The sequence below is a fragment of the Malania oleifera genome, chromosome 7, assembly GCF_029873635.1.
Source record: "Malania oleifera isolate guangnan ecotype guangnan chromosome 7, ASM2987363v1, whole genome shotgun sequence".
In the NCBI taxonomy this organism is placed as follows: Eukaryota; Viridiplantae; Streptophyta; class Magnoliopsida; order Santalales; family Ximeniaceae; genus Malania; species Malania oleifera.
In genome coordinates, this window is record NC_080423.1 from 6,371,321 (window position 1) to 6,397,757 (window position 26,437).

Here is a 26,437-nt window from a genome sequence, read left to right on the forward strand (position 1 = left end):
GGTTTGGCCAAACTTTAATAACAAATCTTGTGTCACTCTCTCTCTATCTCATTTATATTTTTGCACTTAAATTTCTGCATGTGTATGCTTTCATTTACAGTTATAATTATTAGCATGCATACCTCTATTTTAAATAAAATATGTTATACGTGTTTGTTTGTTTTTTTCATTTTATGAATTTACATACACATTTGTATTATAAATGTGATATGAACTGTGGTGAATGTGTAAATGTTTAAATTAATCGAAATGTTTTAAAACTCAATTCGCCCTCCTCTTGAGATCATACTAAAGTTAACATTAATATTTATAAAACTAGTACAAATTAAAATTTAGTTTTTAGTTTTTTGACAAATAATTAAAAGATAACATCAGAAACAAAAAATTAATAATATAAATAAGCATATTTTTATAATTTATTTTTTTGACCGTAGAGAAAGAGAAACAAAAACAAATATATTTTTATAATCTATTTTTTTGATCGTAGAGAAAGAGAAATAAAAACAAATGCATTTTTTTAATCTATTTTTTTGATTGTAAAAAAATAGAAATAGAAACAAATATGTTTTTTTAATCTAAATTTTTTTTTTATTATAGAGAGAGAGAAATGAAAAAAAATATATTTTTAAGTATAACAAAAGAGAACAAAAAATAAATATATTTTTTTAATCTAATTTTTTTGATTATAGATAGAGAGAAACGGAAATAAATATATTTTGAAATATAAAATGACCTTAGAGTTGGGTTTCAATTGCCAAACTCCTGACCCCCTGGCCTATATAAAACGAGCTTCTCACGAATCAGAGATCTTCTAGAGATATAGCTGAGCCTGACACAGGGACATGGAAGAAGAGGAACATGAGGTGTACGGAGGAGAGATCCCCGACGAGGGAGAGATGGAGGGAGATATGGAGGCTCACAACGCCGACGTTGACATGTCCGCCGCCGATGACGATGCCGTTAAGGTTCTCCTACACCCTCGCTCTCCTTGTCGTTATCTTCTTCCAGATTGCTAAGTTTTATCATGTTTCATTCGAAGTTCGACATCTGTAACCTTACGATTTGGGGATGGTTGGCCGTTGTTGTGAAATCGAAACTCTAACTGGTTCAATTTGTGTGTACATGCGTTCTGTGGTCCGATCAGGAGCTTGACGAGATGAAGAAGCGTTTGAAGGAGATGGAGGAGGAAGCTGCTGCTCTACGCGAAATGCAGGCCAAAGTTGAGAAGGAGATGGGTGCTGTTCAAGGTTCATTTCTACTTCGTTTTCTTCTTGCTTCTCTTATGTTGTTTAATTATTTCTTCTGTTCTGTTTAAGTATTTAAGGGTTTCAGATCTCTTATTTGGCATAAAAACTTTACTTGCTGTGGTTCCGGGTCTGGTGGAATTGTTCCACGGCCAGAACCTGTAAACTATCCTGGACATGCCGGTTTTGGAAATTTTGGAACATAAAGCTTGCACTTTGAAAGTTGAAACCTGGAAACAGGACTACTCTGAACCCGTAAATACAAACCAATTTCAGGTTTTACCCTATATTGAAACCTTTCGATAACTGAATTGGACCTTTAAATAAACTTGTAAGTTAATTTCTATATTTTATTTTATTTTTGAAAATTTATTGTGGTAGATAGTTCCAAAAAAAATAACTACTAGATCTTAAAACAATATATTAACTAATTAAGAACTGATCGATCCATGGAGATGCAGGCTGATTAGAGGACAAGCACCTGGAAATCCCCCAGCATTAAAATTATAAAAACACTAGATTGACTTTTTAACAGTAGATAAAAAAGAAGGCCCACTACAATGAATACTTACCTGAAGGAAAACCCCAATCAAAGATTCAAAAAGAATAGAATAATTGGTTTAGAACAAATCAATAAAATCTAACTGAGTGAGGAAAAAAAGTAATTGATAAAAGTCCTGGCACCAAAGTTTAGAAAACACAATATTACCTAATTAGAACAGATCAAGGAAAAAAAAAATGAAAAAACCTGGCCAAAACTTCAAAGAAACTAACGTCCTTGTCACATAGCTGATTGAGTTTGATTTACAAAAGGAAAATAAGAAGAAAAAGTAGGAAGGCTTTATTATTATTATTACTATTAATATTTTTAAATTTTTTATTTTGTAACAGTTGTGTAGTGATTGTGTAATGGCCATTGTAGCTGTTGAGTAACTGTAGTAGTTCTGCTATAACAGTGGTTTTTCCCATTGCTAGCGGTATATGATGGCATTAGGACCCCTTACAAAATGGTCACAACTGTTACATTGGTTTAAATAGATTTATTATGAGTTTTAGAGTTTTTAATTTTTTATTAATTTTTTTAGAGATGTATTAGAAAGTGTTTTGTGAAGAATGTATACAATATTGATTTGGTTTGGTGGTTTGTATGTGTCTTTCCATCCTAGAAGTCTTGCATTCTAACCCTCTACAATTATTATTATTATTTTTTTAATATTACAAGTTACAACCTGGTTGACTTGCCAGATCAATTTTGGAACCAGCTTACCAAGATTGGTTCTAGATAGGTTTTGAACTGGCCTCGGTGCCAGTTACTTCTGGGCGGGCACTGGGCAGACTCCAAGGACCTGGAGTGAGCAGGTGAAGGCTGGTTCTCAAGCATTGGAACTAGAACTGACCTGGGTAGGCCTTTGCCTGCAGTGGAATTGACCCTCGCCAGTCCCTGTCAGCTTGATCTGCTGGGTTCTGGTTTAAATTCAGTTGGTTCTCTTTAATCGTGTGCTTTATATTTTTCTCAATTATATTTTATTAGTTGTTTTTATTTTTTGGGTAATTTTTGTTCTGTTATTCTTGTGTAGCTGCCCCATGGTGCAAAATGCAAGCCATAATCGAGGAGTGGACTCATTATGTTTTTCATTTGTTTCCAATTTATATATATGGGTAAAAGACATTTACCTCCCTTGAGGTTTGGGAAAAAACAAGGACTTCCCCTGAAGTTTTGAAATCCCAAGGATTTCCCCTAAGATTTTAAAAATTTCACAGACCTCTTCGGTGGTTTGTCAATATGACATTGAACTCCCTTTATATTTGCCAAAAATACAAGCTCTTTGAGGGGAACAAATGTCCCAAAAATCAAATATTAGGGGAAGCTTGTGAGCTGTTTGAAACCTCAGGGGAGGTCTTTGAGATTTTTTGAAGCCTCAGGGGTGGTCCTTCGTCTTTGTCTTTTTGTGGAAGCCAGTGTCTTTTGTGCTATATATTTTTATTACTTCTTTGCTGTTAGTGGATAGCAATGGACTCGTAATTGTGTTGATATTATGGGTCTTCAGTGAACTACTGGACAAGATAATAGAGCACTATGCAGTGTGATTGCTCTTTAGTGTACGGATAAATTAAATTGAGCTTGCTTTGATGTATGCTTGTTTGATCTAAATCCAAATGTAACTCGTTGTAGAGTATTTTTCTAACTAATAATAATTGTCGAATTCATATTTATTTTGAGTTGTGAATTTCATATTATTTTTGAAACATCAATTCAATATTAAAATGATTGTTATTGTGTCTTCCATATATCTTGATGAATATGTTTGAAATGATATTGTTATCAATTGAATTTGTGTATCTTTCTACTGGTTGTAGGATAGTAGAATCAAGGAAAACTCAATTGAAAGTTAATGAATGTGTATTTATTTGTTCTTTCCACGTAGTGTGATCATGTCATATACATATATATATCAAATTTATTTATTTATGCTTTGCCATATTGATGCGTCCTCTTCCTGTCATGTTCTGTGTCAGTGTTCTTATCATCTTTGTGCTTCATAGATTTTGTATAATTGGTGCGTGCCCATCTTTTGGGTGCCTGTCATAATGCGCATATGCATTCTCCTTTAATGAAGAATATATTTGATGTCAGTTATTGGGGTGATATACTGTGGAAAAAATAAGATGATTGTAAATGTTGCATGATAAAATTGAGATCATTTGTTGATTTATCAGTTGATATTTTCAAATCTGATTCAAATCGCGAATCAAAGTCTTAATTTTTTGAATTGAGAACTGAATCTAATTGAATAATAAGAGTTGGCACAAATTCTAAAATCTATTGATGAAAATTGAATGAACATGTACCCTAATATGCATACATACACATGTACCGTAATATACATGCATACACATCTATGTATGGATGAAAAGTATACTACTAATCAGAAAGTTGAAAATGTAAAAGTAGTCATCTTTGAAATGCAAAAATATTAAATGTTTCCATATTTAAACACTTTATCTTCAAAATAAACTATTCTTGCATAAAGTTTTAGGGCCTTTTGCATTAAAATTTACTTTTGAATTTGAAATAGTTGGGTTTGATTGGAAACCAATTGAATCAGTTGGGTTAGGGTTGGATGTGAATGCTTATTGAAATGCAGATATCGAGATTCATGGGCCATTCTTTCCTATTCTGATTCGCCTACTAGATTCAGATCAATAGGCTGGTGAAACTAATCAAATGGTACAATTTGAATCGCGAATTGTGCGATTTTGACAACTATCTTGATATGTATATGTTGTATATTGAATTTTGGATATTTTTTTTGAATACTTTCTTAGGAGTCATTGAGATTTAATTTTAGTTGTCTTCTATTGTATAGCATGGCACTAAATCACTATAGATTGCTAGAAAAAGCTAGTGCACCTTGCCAACTAAGGGTTTATTTGGTATCATTTTTGTTTTTGATTTTCTGTTTACATTTCTCTATAGTGAAGAAACAGAATACAAAAACACGTTTGTTTGTATTGTCGGTTTTCTGTTTTTGTTGACAGTTTTTAGCTGTTTGCGACAAATTGAGAACAAGATTTTATGGTTTTCATTTTTTAGTTATTTTGGCAACTTATTACCATATTATTTTACCATTATAAGTAATTTTTTTGGATTAAATCATTCATTTTATCCTTACTTTTTATATAAAATTAAAATAAATTGATCATATGAATTTAAAATACAATTAGAATAAAAATTCCCATAAATTTAAAAAAAAAAAACAAAAAAAATAATAAAATCCACTTACAGAATATTTTTACTATATTTCAATTGTTATATACAATAAGATTGTTCTTGTAAAGTGGATTTTGAAATATACTAGTTAATTAAAACAATTATAATATATTTTATTTTTATTATAGCATTTTTAATTACATTTATTTTATTATTTTAGTCATATTTTTAATTTTTATTTGATTGAAGGAAAAAAATAGGCATATTTTTAATCAAGTTTTTAATTTATTTTAGTTTTACAAATATTAACAAAACAGGTATTTTTTTTCAGTTTTTAGTTTCTATTTTAGGTTTAATTTTCGTTTCTGGTTTTCATTTTCATAATTTTTGATAGTGATACCAAATGACCCCTGAGGTTTCAATAAGGGCATTGTATTGGTTGATTTGTCCTTGTGTGCTGTATATATCTTCTCTGATTCACAACATGATTTTTCTAAATTCATCTCTTCCATTGAAAGTGCTAACTTCTGTCCAGAATTAACTCTCTTTATCTTAAACTGCTATTTTATTTTGTTTTCTTCACTTTTTTCTTATTTATTAACATGACTCTTACAATCTGCACAGATCCTGCAAGTGCTGCCGCTAGTCAGGCAAGCAGAGAGGAGGCTGATTCACGGTCGGTCTTTGTCGGCAATGTGAGAACAATAATAACATAATTGCTGTTGAAATTTGCCCTTTTACCTTCTGTAGAAACCCTATGCATTTAAATGGCATGCATGGCGTGGTTTTGCTGCAGTTGCTTTTGTAGTTGCTATTTTATAGTTTACTGGCTCTACTAAAGAAATTATAAATGTAGTTTTCACACAGTTCTGATTTTCTTGTGAAATGGTTCTCTCTTTTGATTGTTCCTGGCAATATTGCATTACTGCATTACACCCTTCCTCTCTTTCTCGTCTCCTCTTCACAGGAGCACGCTCCAAACACAAGAAAAAATCATAAGCTTGATTTTAAGCATGATTATAAATTTGCATAATTACTTGTATTCTTTGGTTGGGATATGACCGCAGCCTGTTCTGTTACATTCCATATGTGAAAACTATTATTGTCTTTAATGTTTTGTAACTGTAGATACTTTCTCATACTGCCATTTATTTTCTGTCATCTTGCAAAACTATGACTTGGAAATAGATTTGTCTATGCTGTTCATGATTTAGCATGTGTGCTTCAGCCAACTAAGTTGCATTGTGAATGTCTGGAAATCATCGATTAGCGTCCCCTATTGTTTAAATGTCTTGATGATCAATTCTGATTATGCTTGCCTTTTTGTTTTCTCTGATTAGTTGAATGGCCATGATATTATAACCAGAAAACTTCTATGTTATATGGGTCTCCCTGTATTTTCAGGATCTACTATGAGGGAAACCTAGACCTTGGAGATATAATTCTATGAAGTCCCTGCTCTACTAGTCTACCATAGTGCTTGTGCAACAATTTTTTTGCTCAAGTATGCCGTATGCGCGAACACCCACTTATAGGCAGGCTTGTCAAGTGAACTTTAGTCAACAATGACTTAAGGCAGTCTTGGTCATCCTTTAGTGGGGGCGCTGTCATAGTTCGAAACATAGTTATTGCACTTCTACGTAATAGCTAATTTCAGCCCTGTTTGATGGTATAATTGAGTCAGAATCTTTAGAAAGACAAACATCACACTTCTGTGTAAAATTAATTTTGTCTCTGTTTAGTGGCATATCTGATATCCAAATATTTAGATCACTTCCATTGTTCAATTGGCATACTATGATGGCCATTTATTTTCATATGCATGGACCTCCAGTTGTGTGAGTTCAACATACGGGAAGTTATGTTGCTTTTGCTTAATTTCCTGGATATTACTTGTGCATCATGTTTTAATTTGTTCGATATGTTGAAATGCCAAAATATTCTTACATGGACCTCTGATTGTTGTGTGAGTTCAACTTACTAGAAATTGCTTTGCTGTAATGAATCATGTCCTGTTATCACTTTAAGTGTCATATTTTTAATTGATGGCGCACACACATACCCCCCATGCACCCCTACACTTATCATTTTTTTATACACATGGTTGTAATTGTTCTGTTGGGTAGGCAGTAAGAGGGCAATAAAAGGTAGACAAAATACTCCTGTTTTGAAGCGCTGCCATGCAGACAAGTATGCACATGCACCCACATATAATTTCATTTTGTAAATCCAGTGAAGTGTAATTGTGGTGTCAGTTAGACAAGAAGAGGATAATAAAGGTAGATATAATACTCCTGTTCTTGGAAACCATTGAAAAGTATATGAAGCAATAGTTATAATTAATCTTATTGGATGATTTTTTTTCCTTGTGAAGCATATGTACCTTCTATTTTACACATGTTGAAGAGGAGAAAAAAAAAAAAAAAAGAGAAGGTACATGTGTCCATTTTCACAAAAGCAGATACTTTTCTCATAAGATATCTATCTCTTTGTTGGTTTATAATGCTAGAAATTTTACAAAGTAGAGACATTTGTTTTTGGAGCAGTAACTATTCCTTCCTTATGCTTTGTGTGTTGTGTGTAGAATTAAGGGCTTAGGGCTTCATTTCCAAGTATGTACATTGATTTGTTTAATAGTGGAAACCTTGTTGATGATGGCGGAAATTTGTCTTTTATTTTCCTTTTGTTTATCCTGTCTTTTGGATGGATATGGATACATGTCAAATTTCGATTCATGGTTTGACTTATGTCTCACTATGATCGCAGGGTCATTCTTATTCCTCGAGTTTCCAATATATTAGCGCCGGAAATTGTTACCCTCTCTATTGAGGGAGGGCAGAAGTCATTTTGTTGTTTGCCTTAAGAAAGGGAAAAATGTACTTTTTACTTGACTAAAAGAAAAAAAGAAAAAAGAAAGCCGAAGATGGGGGAAAAAATCCCAAGTATCCCCATGGAAAAAGTGATGGAGAGAATATTTGAAGGGGTTAAAAAAATAAAAAGAAAAGTGATCTATGAGGGAAAAAAAAAAAAGAGAAAAAGATTGGAATCAAAATAAATGAAAATCCCCTTAAGATGAAATAAAGAAGTTGAGTGATACATTTGAACTTTGTAAGCTGAAGGCAAGTGAAAGGACACATTTAGGTCTTTTGAAGAGCAAGAGGCGAGTCATGGGTATGCAATCTGGTTGCAGAGCCTGTTGCTGCTGGCGATGGTGGTCATGGCCGTCTCAGAATGTGTAATCGCTGAGCAGATGTGGTGAGGGGTATTTGATTGCTGAATTGTGCCTTTGGTCTTTTTCTAAATCGTTTTGACCTGAATTAATAGAAGTTTCAGAAATTGCTTTCTATGATTATGGCCAATATAACTGATGCGGCTGTGAACTGTGAACTTGACTAGTATATTTTGGTTGTGATGGCTTAGGATGTATCACACATGCATCAAGCCTAACTTATAATTGCATTATTCTTGAGTTGAGTGTGATTCTTAATTTGATTGCACATGTTTTTCAGAGATACTTTTGTAGAATATATTTCTTCAACTTAATGAAGTTTATCCCATAATTTGGTGTCATTTAACCCAATACTACTTTCTTCTTCTTCTTCTATTATTATTATTATTATTATTATTATTATTATTTTGGATGAGAGAAAATTTGTGTTAAGAACTGAAACAATATACGAAGAATGAGGACAAGATGTCCTCTAGGTATAACAATCTACAGCCAGAAAGATTACAATAGAGCTGTGCAATCTCTTTGAGTGGTAAACACCCCCCCCCCCCTTTTACACAAAAAAAGAAAAAGAATGAGCCCAAAATGAAGCCAAGAACACCACTCCATCCCATTATAGACCATGGCAAGTTGTGCGGTCCTTAAAAGGTTTCGCATTCCTCTTGATCCAAAGAGTCTCTCCTAAGATAGCGAATGCTACAGTCCTCAATAATCCGCAGCCCTTTCTACTTGAGCCAAATCTCCAATGCCTCAAGAGCAAGAGATCTCCCACATTTGGAGCTTCGCCAAAGGAAGAGCAAAGAGCATTCCAAAGATGTGATGCTACCTTAAAATGTAGAAAAAGGTGAGCATTTGTTTCGTTGGACTTGTGCCACATCAAGCACATGTCAGGACTATGAGACATGTAGGGCCTTCTTATTTGCTGCATATCATGTTTATTAATCTTATTCAATGTCACAGTCCAAATAGAGGTCTGATTCTTCTATGGAACCTTGGCCTTCCAAATGATGTGGCTCCAAGAGAAAACATTGGGAGAAGGGGGTTTTAAAAGCTGTGAAAAAAGATATAGAAGACAACAACCCTGAACAATCACCCTCCCAAATTCTCTCATCCTCCCAATTGGAATGAACAAAACCAGTCCAATGCAGAAAGCAAGTTGGGAGATCCCTCTTTTGTCGAGATTCCAGGAAAAAATGGAAGCCCCACAAAAAAGAGACCCCCTCAGAAGAGATGAATGAGCTGCTAGGAGGGAAGAAAGCATAAACAAGTGAGGCACTTTCAGCTCCAATGAAACCTCATCTACCAGAACATCTTCCCAGAAGTGAATTCTTTTTCTCCACTTTGAAAGAGGGTTAGCTGACTTGGCACGAGAAGGAAGAATGCACGAGGAGGATGAGAAATCCTCTACAACAAACCAAGTAAAAAAGGAAAAAAAAGAGAGACAAACAAAAGGCTGACAGAGCAATCCATTTGTGCTGAATATTAGAGAAAATCTCAATGCTAAACAACTTGATGAGAAGACAAACAACAAAGTGAAGAAGACATTGTCCCAAATCAAATCAATAGATGAAGTGCAGACTCAAAAAACATAAGCATTTCACTCAGGCCAAAGTACCCATAAAACAGAAAAAAACTTTATGCTACCACAAATTCCTTGCATTCTAACCTGCTTGAAATCTCAAAATCAGTCATAAAAAAATCATCCAAAGACTTAGGCATTCGCAAAGCTCTTCAAACAAATCAAATAGGTTGTTCCATAAATGCCAAGCCATGGAATAATGAAAAAGAAGATGAGCTTGATTCTCACCTCTCATGTAGCACATAACGAAGTGAAGAAGATAATCTCGTTCCAAAGTCGAATCAATAGGTAAAGTGCAGACTCAAAAAATATAAGCATTTCTCTTGAGGCAAAGTACCCATAAAACAGCAAAAACTGCAGAAACAGCACACTACCACAAAGTCCTTGCATTCTTACCACTCTTGAAGCCTCTAAAATCAGTCAGCATAAAACAAATAAATCACTTACAAATAAATTGCTTGTTCCATGAATGCCAAACCATGGAGCAATGAAGAAAAAGATGGCATGATTCTCACCACTCATGTGGCAGATAAGTGATACACAAGGAGATAAAGCCATAAAAGAATGAGAATGAAAGGATCGGTAGAGGATCCAAACACCAGATGGTAGCATCCTGACCATACTTACCTGAAAATGCTAACACCCAGCAAACCACGTTTTGGTAAGGACATTCCTAAACGTGGTACATTTTCATTCTGGGACACCAATTCTAACAATCCAAATTTTTAATTCACTGTTTTTCAGAAAATTTATTTTTTATTAGTTAAAGAGTTGATAAATTTTAGCATTATAATTCTAATTTCTGTCGTTGTTAATCTATTTCACAAAAGAAAATCTCATCTTGATTTTGTAATATTTCAATATGCTCTTGAAATTTCACTAACATATCTATAAAGTATATCCCTAACATTCCACATTTTAGAGCATGTGCATAGCCCAATCCTGTTTTTGTTCCTGTTCCTGTTCCTGTTCCTGTTCCATGAAGTGGAATGTTGTGTGTTCTATGTAACATTGATCCCCTCTATAAGAGTATTGAAAGGAGTGCAACAAATTAATATGCAAATAAAGCTCTTAAAAAAAATAAAAGGTCTCACAAAAAGAATTGCTATTGATAATAAGAAAAGATGAAATAGGTGCCTTAAGACACAAAGTGGAACGAAAATAAAGGGAAAAGCAGGAAGAAAAATCTTGCCAAGCCAAAGATTCTTCCAAAAATAAACTCGATAACCATCTTTCACTTTATATTTAGTGCTTAGGAAGGAAGTGGATACCTTTGAAATGAATTTCCATGGGCTTTCTTGTGGAACCATACCCTTGAATATTAGCATCCGTCCATTTGGTTGCAATTCAAATCTAATCTTGATTACCATATGCCAAAATGAATTAGTTTCCAAGGGAAATGCCATTAGGTCCATGACCATTTACTTAACAGGGCAATGTTTCTAGACACCAAATTACTATGGCCTCGGTGCCCTCCCTCCCTTCCCAATCCTTAAACCGGCCAATAACTTCCCGACTCAACGTATGGTTTGGCCTTTCATTCGCTCTTGTCCAAAGATTATCTCTCATAATCCTCTCCAGCATATTCGCTCCTGACACCAGAAAAAAGAGCGCCCTTTCATTCATCAAGGTGTATAACCTAGTGGAACTCTTAGATAAGTCAAATATCACTGTAAAATCCAGTGACTGCAAGAGAAGCTTGCCTATAAGGCACCTTTGGAATCAGGTTAATAGTAGCATGGTCTTAAATTTCCACGAAATTGTCGAAATTTCCGTCGAAATTGTTGAAATTTTCGTTGAAATTTCCAATTTCCGTCACCCTTGAAATTGAAATGGTAGTCGATTTCCGTCTTGCATAATTTCCGTCGAATTCTCAACGAATCATCCGAAATTTATCAAAACCTCGAAATTTTAGCGAAATTTGTCGAAATTTTAACTATACAATGAAATTTCGTTGAAATTCAAATGAGAGATTCAAGAGTGAAGTGAAATTTCTCTTTTAATGTATTTTATTGAAACAAAAGGTCAACACAAGTGCTTTTGAAATTATATGAAAAAATAAACTTATAGTAATATTTTATTTAACCATTTATGTCTAAATTATCAATATTTGTATAATAAATAATATTTGAATGAATTATGAATTTCATTTGCATTAACTGAATCTTAATGTACATTATCTTACAAACATGTTTGATACACATACTATTTTACAACTTTTCCACCCTATACAAAACATAGATGTATTTAATTTGTAATGTATTAGTCTTAAAACTTATATTATTATATTTGTTAACCATTTCTAAAGTTTCACAAAGAATTCCATGCTTTACTATTAGTTTCCGTTATTTTTTCAAATCGAAATCGAAATTGACATCGAAATTGAAACTTCCGTTGAAATTTCTGTTCTTTTGGAGCTTTGAAATTTAAGACCTTGATTATAGTAGTTATACCACGCTTACCCAACTTATCTGAAGTAAACCAAATAGTAAAGATAACACCCATGGTAGTCAAGACTGGGTCTTACGTTCTCCATTAATAATTGTAGAATAGAAGGATAAGATGGAGAACCGCTGTCCATTTAGAACCAAAACCCTTCTTGTCCAAAGACCGTACCCAAAAGATTGCTACTCACCCTATCACAAGCCTTCTCAGAATCAAGCTTAAGAACTAAGCATGACTTCTTTCTCCTCCTAACATCCACCACAACCTTATTGGCCACAAGGACATCCAAAATATACCTCCCATCAACAGAAGTGGATTGAGAGCTAGAAATGTATCCTCTATCGCCTTCCTATGCCTATACAAGGACCTTAGCCATCTAACTAAGGGACCTTCTCCTTGTCCACGTACTAAAGACCACCCTCTTAATGTCCTCATACTCAAAAATCCTCTCAAACCAAACTGACTTATCACTTGAAATGGGGCATCAGTCCAACTCAATCAGAAGGCGGCAAATATCTTCCTCATATAGATATTTGTAGAACCCAGTAATGTCCTCTACAATAGCAACTTGATTTTTTGACAACACGAACTCCATCAGTCTCCATATTCTTTGATCACATTCTTACCATGCTTACAATTAGCTAGTCTGAAAAAAAAAATTGTATTACAGTCTCCCTTGACCCATTTAAAGCTAACCTTTTGTCTCTGACTTATCTCCTCCAACAACAATCCCCTCAAATCATCCTTAAGAGAGTTTCTCCTGTAGGCCAAGTCCTACGAAAGATTACCCAAATATTCTAAGTGGTCAATATCCTCTTACCTCCTTCAAAACAGTAGAGTTCCTGATCTTCACATCACCAAAAATCTCATTGTTCCAACTTTTCAAGTCTACCTTTGGAAATATCAACCTCATCATAAACCTAAAACCCTCCCATCCTTACAAGAATAATTCCTGGAAAAACTACTCAGCAAGAGAAAGAACTGAAGGATGCCAAAGCCATGTATTTTCTGAACAAGACAGTGTGGGTATCTTTAACATAGCATTTCTTAATTCTTGCCCCATTATTAGTAAGGTTTCATTTTACAAATGTGCAACTTTCTTTTTAACGATGTCGAAATTTGTTTAGGATTCACATTTCTATTGTGTATTTGTGTGGAACATAGGTGTGTCATTGGAAAAGCTAGTCATGTGGGGTCATGCTCTTATTGCAATGTGTGGCATAGACAAGTTTGCATTTTGGAACTAGTGTTGAATTTAATATATATTTGAAATTAGAAGGTTTGATCAGTGGACAGCCTAATATTTCAAAAAATAAAAATGTTGTATGAAGTGATATGATACCTATAAGACAAGTCTTATTGAGATGATGGATAAAGATGAATGAGAAATGTGTGCATTCAGTTGGGATTTACCAAAATAGGTAGAAAACTGAAAACTGTTTTGACTGTTTTACATCAGTTAAATGGTTCAGTTTTTCAGTTGCAATTTTCTGTTTCTGTTTTTGTTTTTGATTTAAATTTAAATTGATTTTTGGTTTAAGTTTTGGTTTTATGAGGAAACTGAAGCGAAAAACCAAAATATTTCTATTATATTATGTTTCCTGGTTTATTTAATTATGTAATCATAACATATTAACATTTTTACTGTTATATTTTATAAAAATAATTTTCAGATAAAAGGTAATGATAAAGTTATTGAAGGAAATGTATGGGAGGAGTGGTGTTTTTACGTTTTATAGAGGAGAGGAGGCTCCTCTACATTCTGTTTTTCTGATGTGGAATGGAGTGCTCATTATTTAGCTTGGCTTGCTACTGTACTGCTTACTGCCCTTGTCTTTTCCTTTGTCTCACATCGATTGGAAAGGAGAAGGCAAGAGCCTTTTCCTTCTTATAAATACCCACCCATATCCCTTGTTCCCATCACACATTGGCTGCAGCCCATTATGATTGCATTGCGGGCTTCACATCTAAAATATGCGTAAATCCACATGGATGTACAATATAATCGAACTGAATGAATTGATCATTGTTTTTTTTGAACCTGACGGTTTTCGGTTCAGTTTGGGTTTAGAGGTTATGAAAATTGATTGGTTAGGGTTGGTCATCAGTTTTGGCTAAAACCAAATTGCACTAAACTGATTTCACCCCTAGTATTCAGGGAAATTGGATTGCGACCCTAAATGTGGACAAAGAGTGCTGACTGGTATGACTTGGTTATGTTCATAAATATCAATCTTTGTGCTACTAATGGTAAGGAGGAGCAATTGGCATGAGTTGATGGATTGTATAAGCTGGGAACAGGAAGGTTATAGCCAATGTGGTAGTGCTAACAGAATTCTTATGGTATCTATGTCTTTTGTCTAGCAGAATTGCTAAACTGAATATGTTGAATTCTAGTCGGTTAAATCACTGTTTATTTTGGTTGATCTGCAATATTAGCTATTTTGATTGGGAAACTGAAGAAGTTAGGAAACCTTTAACTTCTAATTTACTTTGGAAAGTTTTCAAATATACTAATATTGGAATTCCCTTTCCTTTCCCTTTCCCTTTCCCTTTGTTTTTTTTTTTTTTGTTATTTTTGTTTTATTTTTTCCTTTTTGGGTTGTTTTTTGAAGTAGAGGCAGTCATGGGCTGTAGTTTGGCTAAAGAATTTCCAAAATAAGATTGATCTTGGTTCATTTATCAAATAAAGTTAATCTCAACCATCAGCTAGAGTAAGTGGCTTCCTTTGAGATCATGCATCTCATAGACCATCTTGAATGAGGTTAAAATCAAAGATCCTACATAGGTTGCCCCATGACTAGGTTGTTTGCCACCCTGGGGGGGGGGGGGGTGTGGGGGTGGGGGTGAAGTTTGTTGTAGTATCTGTGGGGGGGATAGTTTGTTGTAGTATCTGATTGAGGATCATGACATTCTACCAATCATGACAAACTAGTGTATAAATGCATCTCTGTGTTATGTTTCCATAATTTTTAATAGTATAAACCCATAAATTTGTCCAGTAAGTGTTCTAACCTAAGAAAATCACAATTTGAAGTAGGTCAAATGGTATATTTGTTTTGTATACAAAGATCAGGATTCAACTTGTTGCACTCCTGACTTTGTTGAACAATCTATAATGGAGTAAATGAAAAAAAAAAGGAACCTAATTTTTAATGAAAATCAATGAGCGCACAACCATATAACAAGAAAACCTGAAGTTGTGAGGATATCTTGTCTCCCTTGCTTTTATCATCTTTTTCTCTTAATATATCGTCTTTTATTATCTAAAAATTCAAAAAAAAAAAAAAAATGTTTTAGAAACTATAGGCTGACCATCAAGATGGCTTCCCCACATTGATGTCATCATTTAGTCCATAATTTGCTTTATTTAGTATCATTGAGACCGTCAAGATCTTTGTCAGGCCCATTTTCATTGCCATCATCATCAATTTCTTTCATTGAATGCATTAGTGTACTAAGTTCTATCCCAACTTTACAGTAATGTTTGGAGCAACTAAGGAAAAAAAAAATGCACTAAAATAAATGTTTCAGTTCATTTTGTTTTTGTTTTTATTTTTATTTTTTGTGTAGAAGACAAACTTTATTAAGATAAAAGACCAACATACAATGATGGGAAACATGTAGATTGACAAAAGATGGCCAAAAGTAGCAAACAATAGTAAGAAACAACCATGCAAGGAAATTAGAACCCAATAGCAAGGATATAGAAGTCCTGGTGGATAGGTGGACTGCCAGATTGCCACACATGAAATATATCTGGTGCAATGCATAGCCCAATTCTAACACCCTTGGATTGGAAGTGGGGAACGGCCTTGGTGGTGGATTCCTAAAGAAGAGCTGGAGTTCTGTAGCCAGATGACAAAATTCTAAGGCAGATCTATGTGTGGACTCGAAAAGCTTTTGAAATGGATAATGTATGATGGAAACATGAACAGTACTGTGCACCATCTGTCTCTGCTTGGGGAACTTGACTCTACATTGGTGAGCATTGGCATGAATATTAGTTGCATGATAAAGTGTAGGGATACGTTGCAAATTTTGTGCCCGAGCCACTGTCCAAACCTTTGTGCTATACCATGTCCTTTTAAATAGTTATGTGTTGAAATATGGTTTATTGACTGCAGAGCTAGTAGCACCTATGGAATGTAGCAGACTATATAAGAAATTGTCACTTTTGGGCAGGGCCCGCACCATGAATGGGTTCGTTGTGTCACTCGAAAAAGCAACAGTCAGTTCCTCTCTGTCCAAATGTACCATGTAATGGTTGTAACACAACAAAAGAGATTCACCTCTGATTTGTATAATAACTGAGTAGGCATGAACTTAGTCAGCCACATGTTTACGTTATAGAGGCCTAGTAGATTAGGCCAAAGAGATAAGTCTGAAGCAAACCAACAATCACGATGACAAACTAGGTGCTCCATTGTTCCCCTAGTCTATGATATTGGGCTTGTGACGCCTTGTGTTGGATGTGTTGAGTAGGATGATAAATAGGGCTGTAGATAGGGGGTTGTCAGGGGTAGATGAGTGGGAAGGAGGTGGCAGTGTCTCATTTGCAGTTTGTCGATGACATCATTATTTTTGTAGACAACCATGTTTATTCTTTTGTTAACATTGTGATTATACTGTAGATTTTTGAGATGGTCTCTGGTCTTGGAATTAATTTGGAGAATACTGGTATTGGGCAGGTTAATGTCGTGAGAGGATTTTGAAGCTGACTTCCCTAGTTGGGTGTGGTGTTTTAGAGTGGTTTGGCATATTTAGGAGTCCCTATGGGAGGAAAGCCATGCTCTTCAGCTTTTTGGGATCCTATTGTGACCAGAATAGCTAAGCAGTTGGATGGTCGAAAGGAGCGTTGTCCTCTTTAGGTGGTAGAATTACTCTCATACAAGTTGCCCCCTCTACCATAGTATCTTTTTAAAAAATATCTGTTTAGAATTTCTCGAGGAGTAGCTCAAAATCTTGAGAGGGTTATGATAGGTTTCCTTTGGTGAGTTGCAAGGGGGAGGAGGGATCATTTGGTTAAGTGGGAGGTGGCATGTAGATCGAAGGTTGGAAGGTTGAGTCTTGGTCATTTTGGTTCTAAAAATGCTACCCTTTTGGATAAAAGGTTGTGGCTTACCTTGAGGGTGAATTCTTTTTTTAGCTAAGTAATAAAAAAGTAAATATGGCATGCAAGATAATGTGTGGGTTGTTGGGTGGGGTGCTTATTTGGGCTCAAGAAGTTCTTTTAGAGAGTCTTTGAAGGTTTGTTTTGCAGGTTTACCCCTCTTTTATTCCTTTAACAAAGTTTCAATTTGGTAGAGGTAAAAATATTATGTTATGGGATTTTTTTTCCTCTTTTTTTGGAGGGGGGGGGGGGGGGTGGTGGAGTTCCTTGATTCTATCATCTTTCATCTTGCAACAATATGGTGATTTCGTCATTTACTTATTGTTGAGATGGATTCCTTTTCTTAGGATTTTTATTTTAGAAAAGAATTAAATGATAGAGAGTTGGAGGATCTTTTTATTTGCCCCTAGTGCTGGAGAGTTGCTGTAGAAGTGATATTATTGATTATTCACGAAAAATTTTCTTTCCTCACCTTATGAAGGTTGATGTGGTTTTCCTTCTCTATCATTATATGGGATGCTAAAGTTCCTTAAATGAAAGGCATTTGTTTGGCTGGTGGCACTTAATATAATTTGCACCAACAATCTGTTGCATAGTAGATGGTCTTCTAAAGCTTTGCCTTTTGATATGTGTTGCATGTGAGAGTAGCTGTGAGGATGTGTCTCATTTGTTTCCGCATGGTCCATTTGGATGGCGCTCATTGAACACCATTTTTGGAGTTCTTGGTGAAGTGTGGGTTTGTCCAAAGCCAATGAAGGAGCTTTTGACTATTTCTTTTTCTGGTTTTAGGGGGGTGCAAGGATGTTAAGAGATTATGGAGGTGCACTCAGTGTGCAAGGTTGTTAGAATCGGGGTTCTAAGTGGGATCCTCGGAGGGATCTGCAGGATTGAATCGTAGCATTGGATCGAGAATCGTTAGATTCTACTTTCAATGTAAAACAACAAGAAGAAGCCTTAAGTCCCACTAGGTGGGGTTGGCTACATGAATCCTTTTTTGGCAATTCATCTGATCAAGAGCGTTTCCCTTTATTAGATGAAGGGCTATTACATACTTCCTTACTACCTCATTTCAAGTTATTTTAGATCTTCCCCTACCCCATTTTATGTCACACAATAACTAACTCACTTCTTCTTACAAGTGCTCTACTAGGCCTACGTTTCAAATGCCCAAACCTTATTAGCTGCCCCTCCCTTATCTTGTTTTCAACCAGTGCTATGCCTAAATTATTACGTATATGTTTATTTCTTACTTTATCTTTTAATGTTAAACCACTCATCCACCTTAACATTCGCATCTCAGCAACTTTTATTTTTTGTACATGTTGTTTCTTAATTCCCAACATTCTGAACCGTAAAGCATAACTGACCTTATAGTCATCGTATAAAACTTTCCTTTAAATTTTAAGGGTATTCTACGATCACACAATACACCTGCTGCGCTCCTCCATTTTACCTGGCCTATTTTAATTCTATGTACTACATCTTCTTCAATATCCCCTTCAGCTCGCATAATAGATCCAAGATATCTAAATCTATCAGTGCTATTAATCTCTTGATTATCAAGTTTAATCTTCTCTCTATTGCTACTCCTTACGTTATTGAAATTACATTTCATATATTCTATCTTATTCCTACTTATCCTAAACCATTAGACTCTAATGTAGCTCTCCAAAATTCTAGCGTAGATTCCACTCTGCTCCTACTATCTTCAATCAACACGATATCATCTGCAAACAACATACACTAAGGGATCTGATTTTGGATATTCTTAGTTAGTTCATCAATTACTAAAGTAAAAAATGAGGACTCAAAGTAGAACCTTGATATACACATATTGTGATTGGAAAATCTTTAGATTCACCTCGTACAGTCCTAATGCTAGTCACTACTCTATCATACATATCCTTCATGACCTCCGTATATTTACTACAACTTCCCTTCTTTTCTAACACCCACCAAACAACTTCTCTAGGAACTCTATCATAAGCTTTCTCTAGATCGATAAAAACCATATGCAAATCCCTCTTCTTTTTCCTAAACTTTTCCATTAAACTTTTTAAAAAATAAATAGCTTTTGTTGTTGATCTCCCAAGCATAAAACCAAATTGATTTTTTGAAATCTTTGTTTCTAATCTTATTCTATGTTCAATTACTCTTTCCCATAATTTTATCATATGACTCATAATCTTATTTCTATGATAGTTATTGCAGTTTTGAATATCACCTTTGTTTTTATACAAAGGTACTAATGTACTTTTCCTCCATTCTTCTGACATTTTCTTGGTTTTTATAATATTGTTGAATAAATTAGTTAACTAATTAATTCCTTTAACCCTTAAACATTTCCAAACTTCAATTGGTATTTTATCTAGTCCTATAGATTTTTCACTTTTTATCTTTTTTAATGTCATCTTTACTTCAAGGGACTCCACTTTTGCGAATAAATCTTCAATTTTTAGTCTTCTCTTCATCTGTTACTTCAAAGTTCAATCTTTCATTTTGGTTTACATTTGACAACTTATCAAAGTATCTCCACCACCTCCCTTCTATGTCTTCTTCTCTAATTATGACATTATCATTCTCATCCTTTATACATTTTACATTACCTAAATCTTTGCATTTTTTTTCTCTACCTCTAACAAGTTTATACATGTTTTTTTCTCCTTCTTTTGCATATAGTTTGGTGTATAAACTATCATAAACTCTTATGTTTAGCTTCACTAATAGTATATTTTGCACCTTTTTTTTCTTCTTTATATTTTTCAAAATTTTCTATATTTCTACAATTTTGCCATATTTTATACCAATTTCTTTTTATCCTAACAGTTTTTGGACTTCTTGATCCCCCCACCAACTTTCTTTACTACCTGAGTATCTTCCTTTAGACTCACCTAAGACCTTTTTTGCTATCTTAACGATAGAATTTGCCATTTTATTCCAAACAATATTTGCATCAACCTTACTCCCTATTGTCTAATCACACTCTTTGATAATTTTATCTTTAAATTTTATTATATTATCTCCTTTCAAGTTCCAACATCTAGTTCTCTTGCATTGATTTATACTGCTCCTCTTCCATTTTTTTTTATATGTATATCTAATAGTAAGACTCTATGTTGTGCAGCCAAACTTTTTTTTGGAATAACTTTACAATTCTTTCAAGATAGATGATCCCTGTTGTACCTACCCTTGAAGGTTATTAAGTGTTCTTCTCTTTTTATAAAGCTAGTGTTCAATATAACCAAATCGTAAGACATGACAAAATCTAAGATTGTATCATTGGCCTCATTTTTATCTTCATATCCATGGCCTCCATGCATCCTCTCATATCGAATATTATCCTTTCCAAATAAATATTAAAAAATTCTATATGTGGAACTTTATGACAAGTCTTAAGACTAAAAACTTGGTTAGCAACTTAGTAAGCATAAGAAGTTCAAACAATTAAAAGAAGAAAAAGAAGAAGAGCAAGAAAAGGAGAAGGAGAAAAACAGTGCTCACTATTGAGTCTTTTCAAGAAGCAAAAAATCTGTTTCAAAGCATACTTTTGCAGCTCTGCTGGGCCTGCTGGCTTGGCTCTTTTCGTGGCTGCTGCTGATCAAACAAGAACTCTGTGTTGAAGAGGACTGATGTGTTCTTGTCGAACACCAAAGAAGGAAGAGGACTGAGGAGTGAATTTTTGTCGAACCCCAGGAACTCTAGTTGTTGAACACCAAAGAACTGTTGATCAAACCGCAAGACTGCTAGCTGCTGCTGATTAAACACCAGTTTCCAGATGGAGGGCTCTCTGGTTGTCGAACAGGAGAGAAATTCAGGTGCTGGGTTGCTGAATTTCAATGAGGAGTAGAGGACTGAGGTGTTGAACTCCAGGGAAGTCAGGTGCAGATTCCGATGAATCTGTTCATTGATGGGAGGCTGGGAGACATTTTGCCCCAGTTTTAGAAGACTTAGGACCAAACATAAACCTTTTGGGGCCTTTGGGCAAATAAAAACATGTATTGGGCTACATTATTGAATCTCAAAAAGGGAAAAAAAATCCCAATCCAGGTAAACAGAGTAGGATCTGTATGATTCTACTTACGATTCTATGATTCCGGTTCTATGATTCTACTGATTCTTTTATGATTCTACCACGATTTTACTTGATTTCGATTTTTGTTATGACTTAGATTGTTTGGGCAAATCTGGATCATAGAATCGCATGATCTTACGATCTGGATCGCGATTTTAATAACCATGGTTATGGGGACGATTTTAATAACCATGGTTATGGGGAATTTGGTTGGAAAGAAATGTTATAACTTTTTTTAGGAAAGGTATCATCAATGAGGCTTCTTTGGGACGGTGTGGTTTTTAGTTTCCCTATGGGTTTATAGTGCCGATTGTTTTCATGGCTGCTGTTTCTGAGGCTGGGTGACTTTATTAAGTTGATGTTTTATCCTTTTCTTGTTTTTCATGAGTGAGGATTTCTTGTGCTCCTTTATTTTGTCTACTTCTCCTTGCTAATTTCAATAGAACTTCTAATTAAAAGAAAAAAAAAATTCTTTCTAGATTGTCTTCTTCTGATATGAGTTCTATATGGCAAAAACTGTGTCTTTGTTTTATGATGTTTGAAAAGGAGTAGAAGGTATGGAATTTTGTGGGGTTTACAATTCTACCATGATCCTACCAATGCCACTATAGTCCTACTTTGATCATACAAATTTGCAATTTTATTTAGGATTTGGTTTCTTTGGGTAAAGTAGAATTGAAACATATCTTGATCATGATTTTAACATGATCTTCCATGAACTTATTATGGAGGCTAGTCTGCGTAGTTTGTTTTGCTTTGTAGTTGTAGAATAAAATTTTTAAAAAACAGATAAATTGTTTGAAACCCCCCATCCCCCAATCTATCTCTCGTGCATGCCATTATTCAGGATAGTTTTAGGGTATGTTTAGAATAGCTATTCCTAGGAACAAGATAGAATGCAATAAGAAATTTGAGAATAGACATTCCTCTATGGTTATTGAATTTTGTCCTTGTTATTCCATCCAACATGGAGTAGGAAAGGAATAGACGGCCCATGGTGAAATTTGGGAGTAGCCAACCTCTTGTCTATTCCTTGTTATGGAATCATTATAATTTTTTGTATTATTTGCATTATGATAATAACATATGTTCTTTAATCAGATCTCAAATGCATGGTAACCACTATTTCTTGGAAAAACTACCAGACCTGAGTTTAATTAACGTGTAAAACAAATATCTATAAATTCTATAATGCTTTGGAAAGGTTCCAATTTTTTGCCGCCTTCAATTTTTTCAACCTATAAAAAATGATTTCCTTCAGAAAACAACTTCTCTTTTTGTTTTTTGGGTGATTTAAATCAATTTGAGTGAGTGGGAAATACAAATATTTTAGTGGAAACTAGGATATTTTATCTAGTAAGTCCTAGTTCTATGTTCTCCAAGCTTGAGTGATTGATTAAGCAGGATTTGGTCCTTGCATTGATCCTTAACTGCACAGGAACTTTGTGGAAGTGTTCATCATGAAGATTTTTTTTTTTGGGAGCTTCTCGTGCGAGATTATTATATTGTAGATAGTAATTAGTAGAGGATATAAGATATTTTTTGGGTATGGCCAGCACCTTTCCTATAGATGAGAGTTTTTATTTTAGGAAATTGCATCTAATCTTAGTATTGATAAACAAAAGGCATTCCTAATATAAAGAAAAAGTGAAAAACTAAACAAGACATTACTGCAGTACTCAACTATTCAATTTCTGGTACTCTCGAAATTTTTTTATCCTCGACTTGGAATGACTGGAGGTTGGGTTACTTGTTCAACAGTGAGCATTTGAAACCTTTTTAACTGAAATTTTTCACTAGGTTGCCTCCTTTTGAAGAGACAGCTTGATTGGCATCTGTTTGCGATTATTTGCACCCGTTTTAAACATGGATGCATTTGCATTTATATATGGCATATTCAAATTTGGCTTCAAAGCAAACCATGCATTGAATCTTATCTTACAGGTTGATTATGCATGCACACCAGAAGAAGTGCAACAGCATTTCCAGTCTTGTGGTACTGTCAATAGAGTGACTATTTTGACAGATAAGTTTGGCCAACCGAAAGGTTTTGCCTATGTAGAATTCCTTGAAACGGAGGCTGTTCAGGAGGCTCTCCTTCTGAATGAATCTGAATTGCATGGCCGTCAACTAAAGGTAACTCTTCATTTCTGTTTTGTCTTTATTATTATTTTTCTTTCTTTTTCTCTAGATGAAAAAGATGTGGTTTATTGGTGCTGAGCATAGTTGGACAACCTCTTTTTTTGTTGGGGGGGGGGGGGGTGTGGTGTTGCATGGACTTTAGGCATTTAAAAGCCTGAAAATTTTCCAAAGACATTGTTTATTGGTGGACATGAGCCTGCCAGATCTTTTGTTCACTTGGATTGCATTAATTTTATTAATGCCATGATTCAATAGCCTTGAAAATTTTGTGTTGCCTTGTCATTGTGTTGAGATGTATGATGCATGGACATTGATACAAGGAAAAACCTAAAAATATAGAACATGACATGGTATGGGCAGGCTAGTTAATTACCGTAGAAATATATATGCACCTTCCTCTTCATCTTTTATCATAATAGAAAATTTCATTATATCACACTTCTTTCATTATAAATGTGGTGAATGAGCTTATTGTAATTTTTTCGGAAAAAAAAAAAAAAAACCAGTGTTGCTACTGTTCTTCTCTTATGGTTATGACTGCACAAATAATTTATGTAAAACAAAGATTGCAATGTGTTAATGTGTGAAATGCATTAAAAATATGATAAGAATGTTCATGGAGTGTCTGGAGAAGTGTTGGGCAAAGTTTTCAGATATTGAAGTATATTTTCAAATTATGGACACTCTCTATAAAATGTTGAGTGTCCTAGTATCTGTGTCCGACACAAACATAGCATGCTTATAGAATTGTTGGGGCTTGTAGTTTATCAGCTTGGTTTTGAATTTTTATGAACCACTGATTACACCTTGTGTATTTTAGGTTTTGGCCAAAAGGACTAATGTCCCTGGAATGAAGCAGTTCCGTCCAAGGCGTTTCAACCCTTATATGGGGTACAGATTCAGGCGGCCATACGTACCTCCTTATTTCTACTCGCCTTATGGATATGGGTACGTATCTTCCAAATGCTCTCTATTCCTCTCCAACCTTAATCGAGGTAGGAGATTGATTACTTTCTGTTTTCTCTTTTTACCTGCTGCAGGAAGGTTCCCAGGTTCAGAAGGCCAATGCGATACATGCCCTACCATTGAGACTGGATGTCATGTGGACAAAATAACACTTGGCTAGTATCATGTGGTTGGATGGGTACATCCAGAAACTCTTAGCTCATATATATATATTGCTATGAGAAGAAGCATGGGGGTGACTTCTTTAATCCATTTATCTCAGTCATTATTGGTATTGTGCACTATGAATTGTATGGCAAGAGTTAAGACATTGATGTTATGCTGATTACTTACTAAGGATGTCGATACTACAACCTTTTAAACAACTTTTCATTACCCAAAGAAAAAATGAATTACTTTCTCTGCCATTTGAGAGAAGGCTTGAATTTGGATGTTGCTGTGCAGATTTCAACAAAATTCCGTATAGGTTTGAATTGAGTTTTGTTCAAATTTGCAGAGTTCCGAATTCATGTCTCGAATTTTATGTCTCCAGCTCTTTGTAAGAATGTGTTTTTGGGAGCAAGATTTTGGGCCCTAGGTTTAAATTTTTTGTATGGATTTATAATGGATTTTGGGTGACCTCATTAATCCATTTACCTCATGCTCATTATTGGTATCATGCATTGTCAATTGCATGGCAAGACATTGATATGCTACTTGCTGCAAGGATGTCAACACTTCAACCATTTAAATTACTTACCACCACCCAAAAGAGGGAAATGCTTTTTCTACCTGTCAAGAGAAGGTTTGGATTTAGACATGCAGATTTCAACAAAATTTAGTATAGATTTGAAGTGCGTTTTGTTCAAATTCGAAAAGTACCAAATTAACGTCTTGAATTTCATCCCCTTGAGCACATTGTAAGAATTTATTTGGGGATATGGATTTTGGGCCCGATATTTGGATTTTTTAATATGGATTTATGCAAAATTTTGCAATAGTTTTTAATATGGATTTATGCAAAATTCAAGGTATAAGCTTGCATTAGAAAGTGTGAATTTGTGTTTTATGTGCATATTTTAAATACAAGCAATTGAAAAATGTATTATTAGAAAGTGAAGTTCAAATAAGTGAGTCATTGAGAATGCATTTGTTTGCCTGGCTACTCTTGATAGGTGAGGACTAGTGTGAAGTGGAATGGGTTGGCTAAGCTATAAAATTTGTTTTTCCTTGGGTTTGATTTGCCACTAGAATTTAAATATCCTTAAGGCTCGCAAGACTTGTGCCCCTCTCCCATAATTGGAGATTAGGGAAGAGAGATCGTGGATCAAATTTGCTAAAGATTGGTCACTATTGAAATTGCTTTGTCTGCGTACATCTAAATGATGTTGGAGTAGATCCAATGGAATATTAAGACATGAAATTTCCACAACAATAATCAATCAATTTCGCAAAATTCATTGAACAAAGAAGAAGAAAGCTCTCAAGAGATTTAAAATAGCAAAGGGAGTTGTCTTCTCTAGAGCCTAGAACTAGGTGTGTGAGGCTGGCTCTTTTGAAGAGTTCTGCAGGGATCTGTAACGGGAGAGAGAGAGAGACCTCTTCTCTACCCATCCTTGCGTTTCAATTACTGAAATGGAGAGTAGATGGAAACCAATGGATAAAAAGCGAGAAATGAAATAGAAACCCTAATGGTATATTGAAAGGAACGCAGCCATTGGTGAGGCAGGTCAAGTTCAACGTCACACTTGACACAAGCGATTTTGAGGTGACAGCGATCATAGTGACATTGTTTTCCTTGAATCTCGACGAAGCTCTTAGTGAGAGAGAATCAAAAAGCATTTGATGAATCATAGTTCTTGGAGGAGAGATACACCCTTTCGTCTGCCAAAGCTTGCTATAGCCATGGTGAACAAGTAGAGCAAAACCTTGGTTCGTTTGGTATCTTAAATGTCT

The 26,437-nt window shown here is 34.7% G+C and overlaps 1 protein-coding gene across 2 annotated transcripts; it reads left to right on the top strand.

The window, feature by feature from the left end:
- Positions 1-713: 713 nt before the first annotated feature.
- Positions 714-25,033, top strand: LOC131159584 (polyadenylate-binding protein 2). 2 transcript variants are annotated; one of them, XM_058114608.1, is made up of 6 exons: positions 714-965; positions 1,145-1,247; positions 5,581-5,651; positions 23,339-23,530; positions 24,357-24,484; positions 24,577-25,033. In XM_058114608.1, exons 1-6 carry the CDS (start codon positions 843-845, stop codon positions 24,623-24,625), a joined length of 666 nt encoding a protein of 221 aa, XP_057970591.1. In that variant the 5' UTR covers positions 714-842; the 3' UTR covers positions 24,626-25,033. The 2 variants fall into 2 exon arrangements, with proteins under 2 accessions (XP_057970591.1, XP_057970590.1); XM_058114607.1 differs by having other exon boundaries at positions 755-965; positions 24,357-25,033.
- Positions 25,034-26,437: the final 1,404 nt, after the last annotated feature.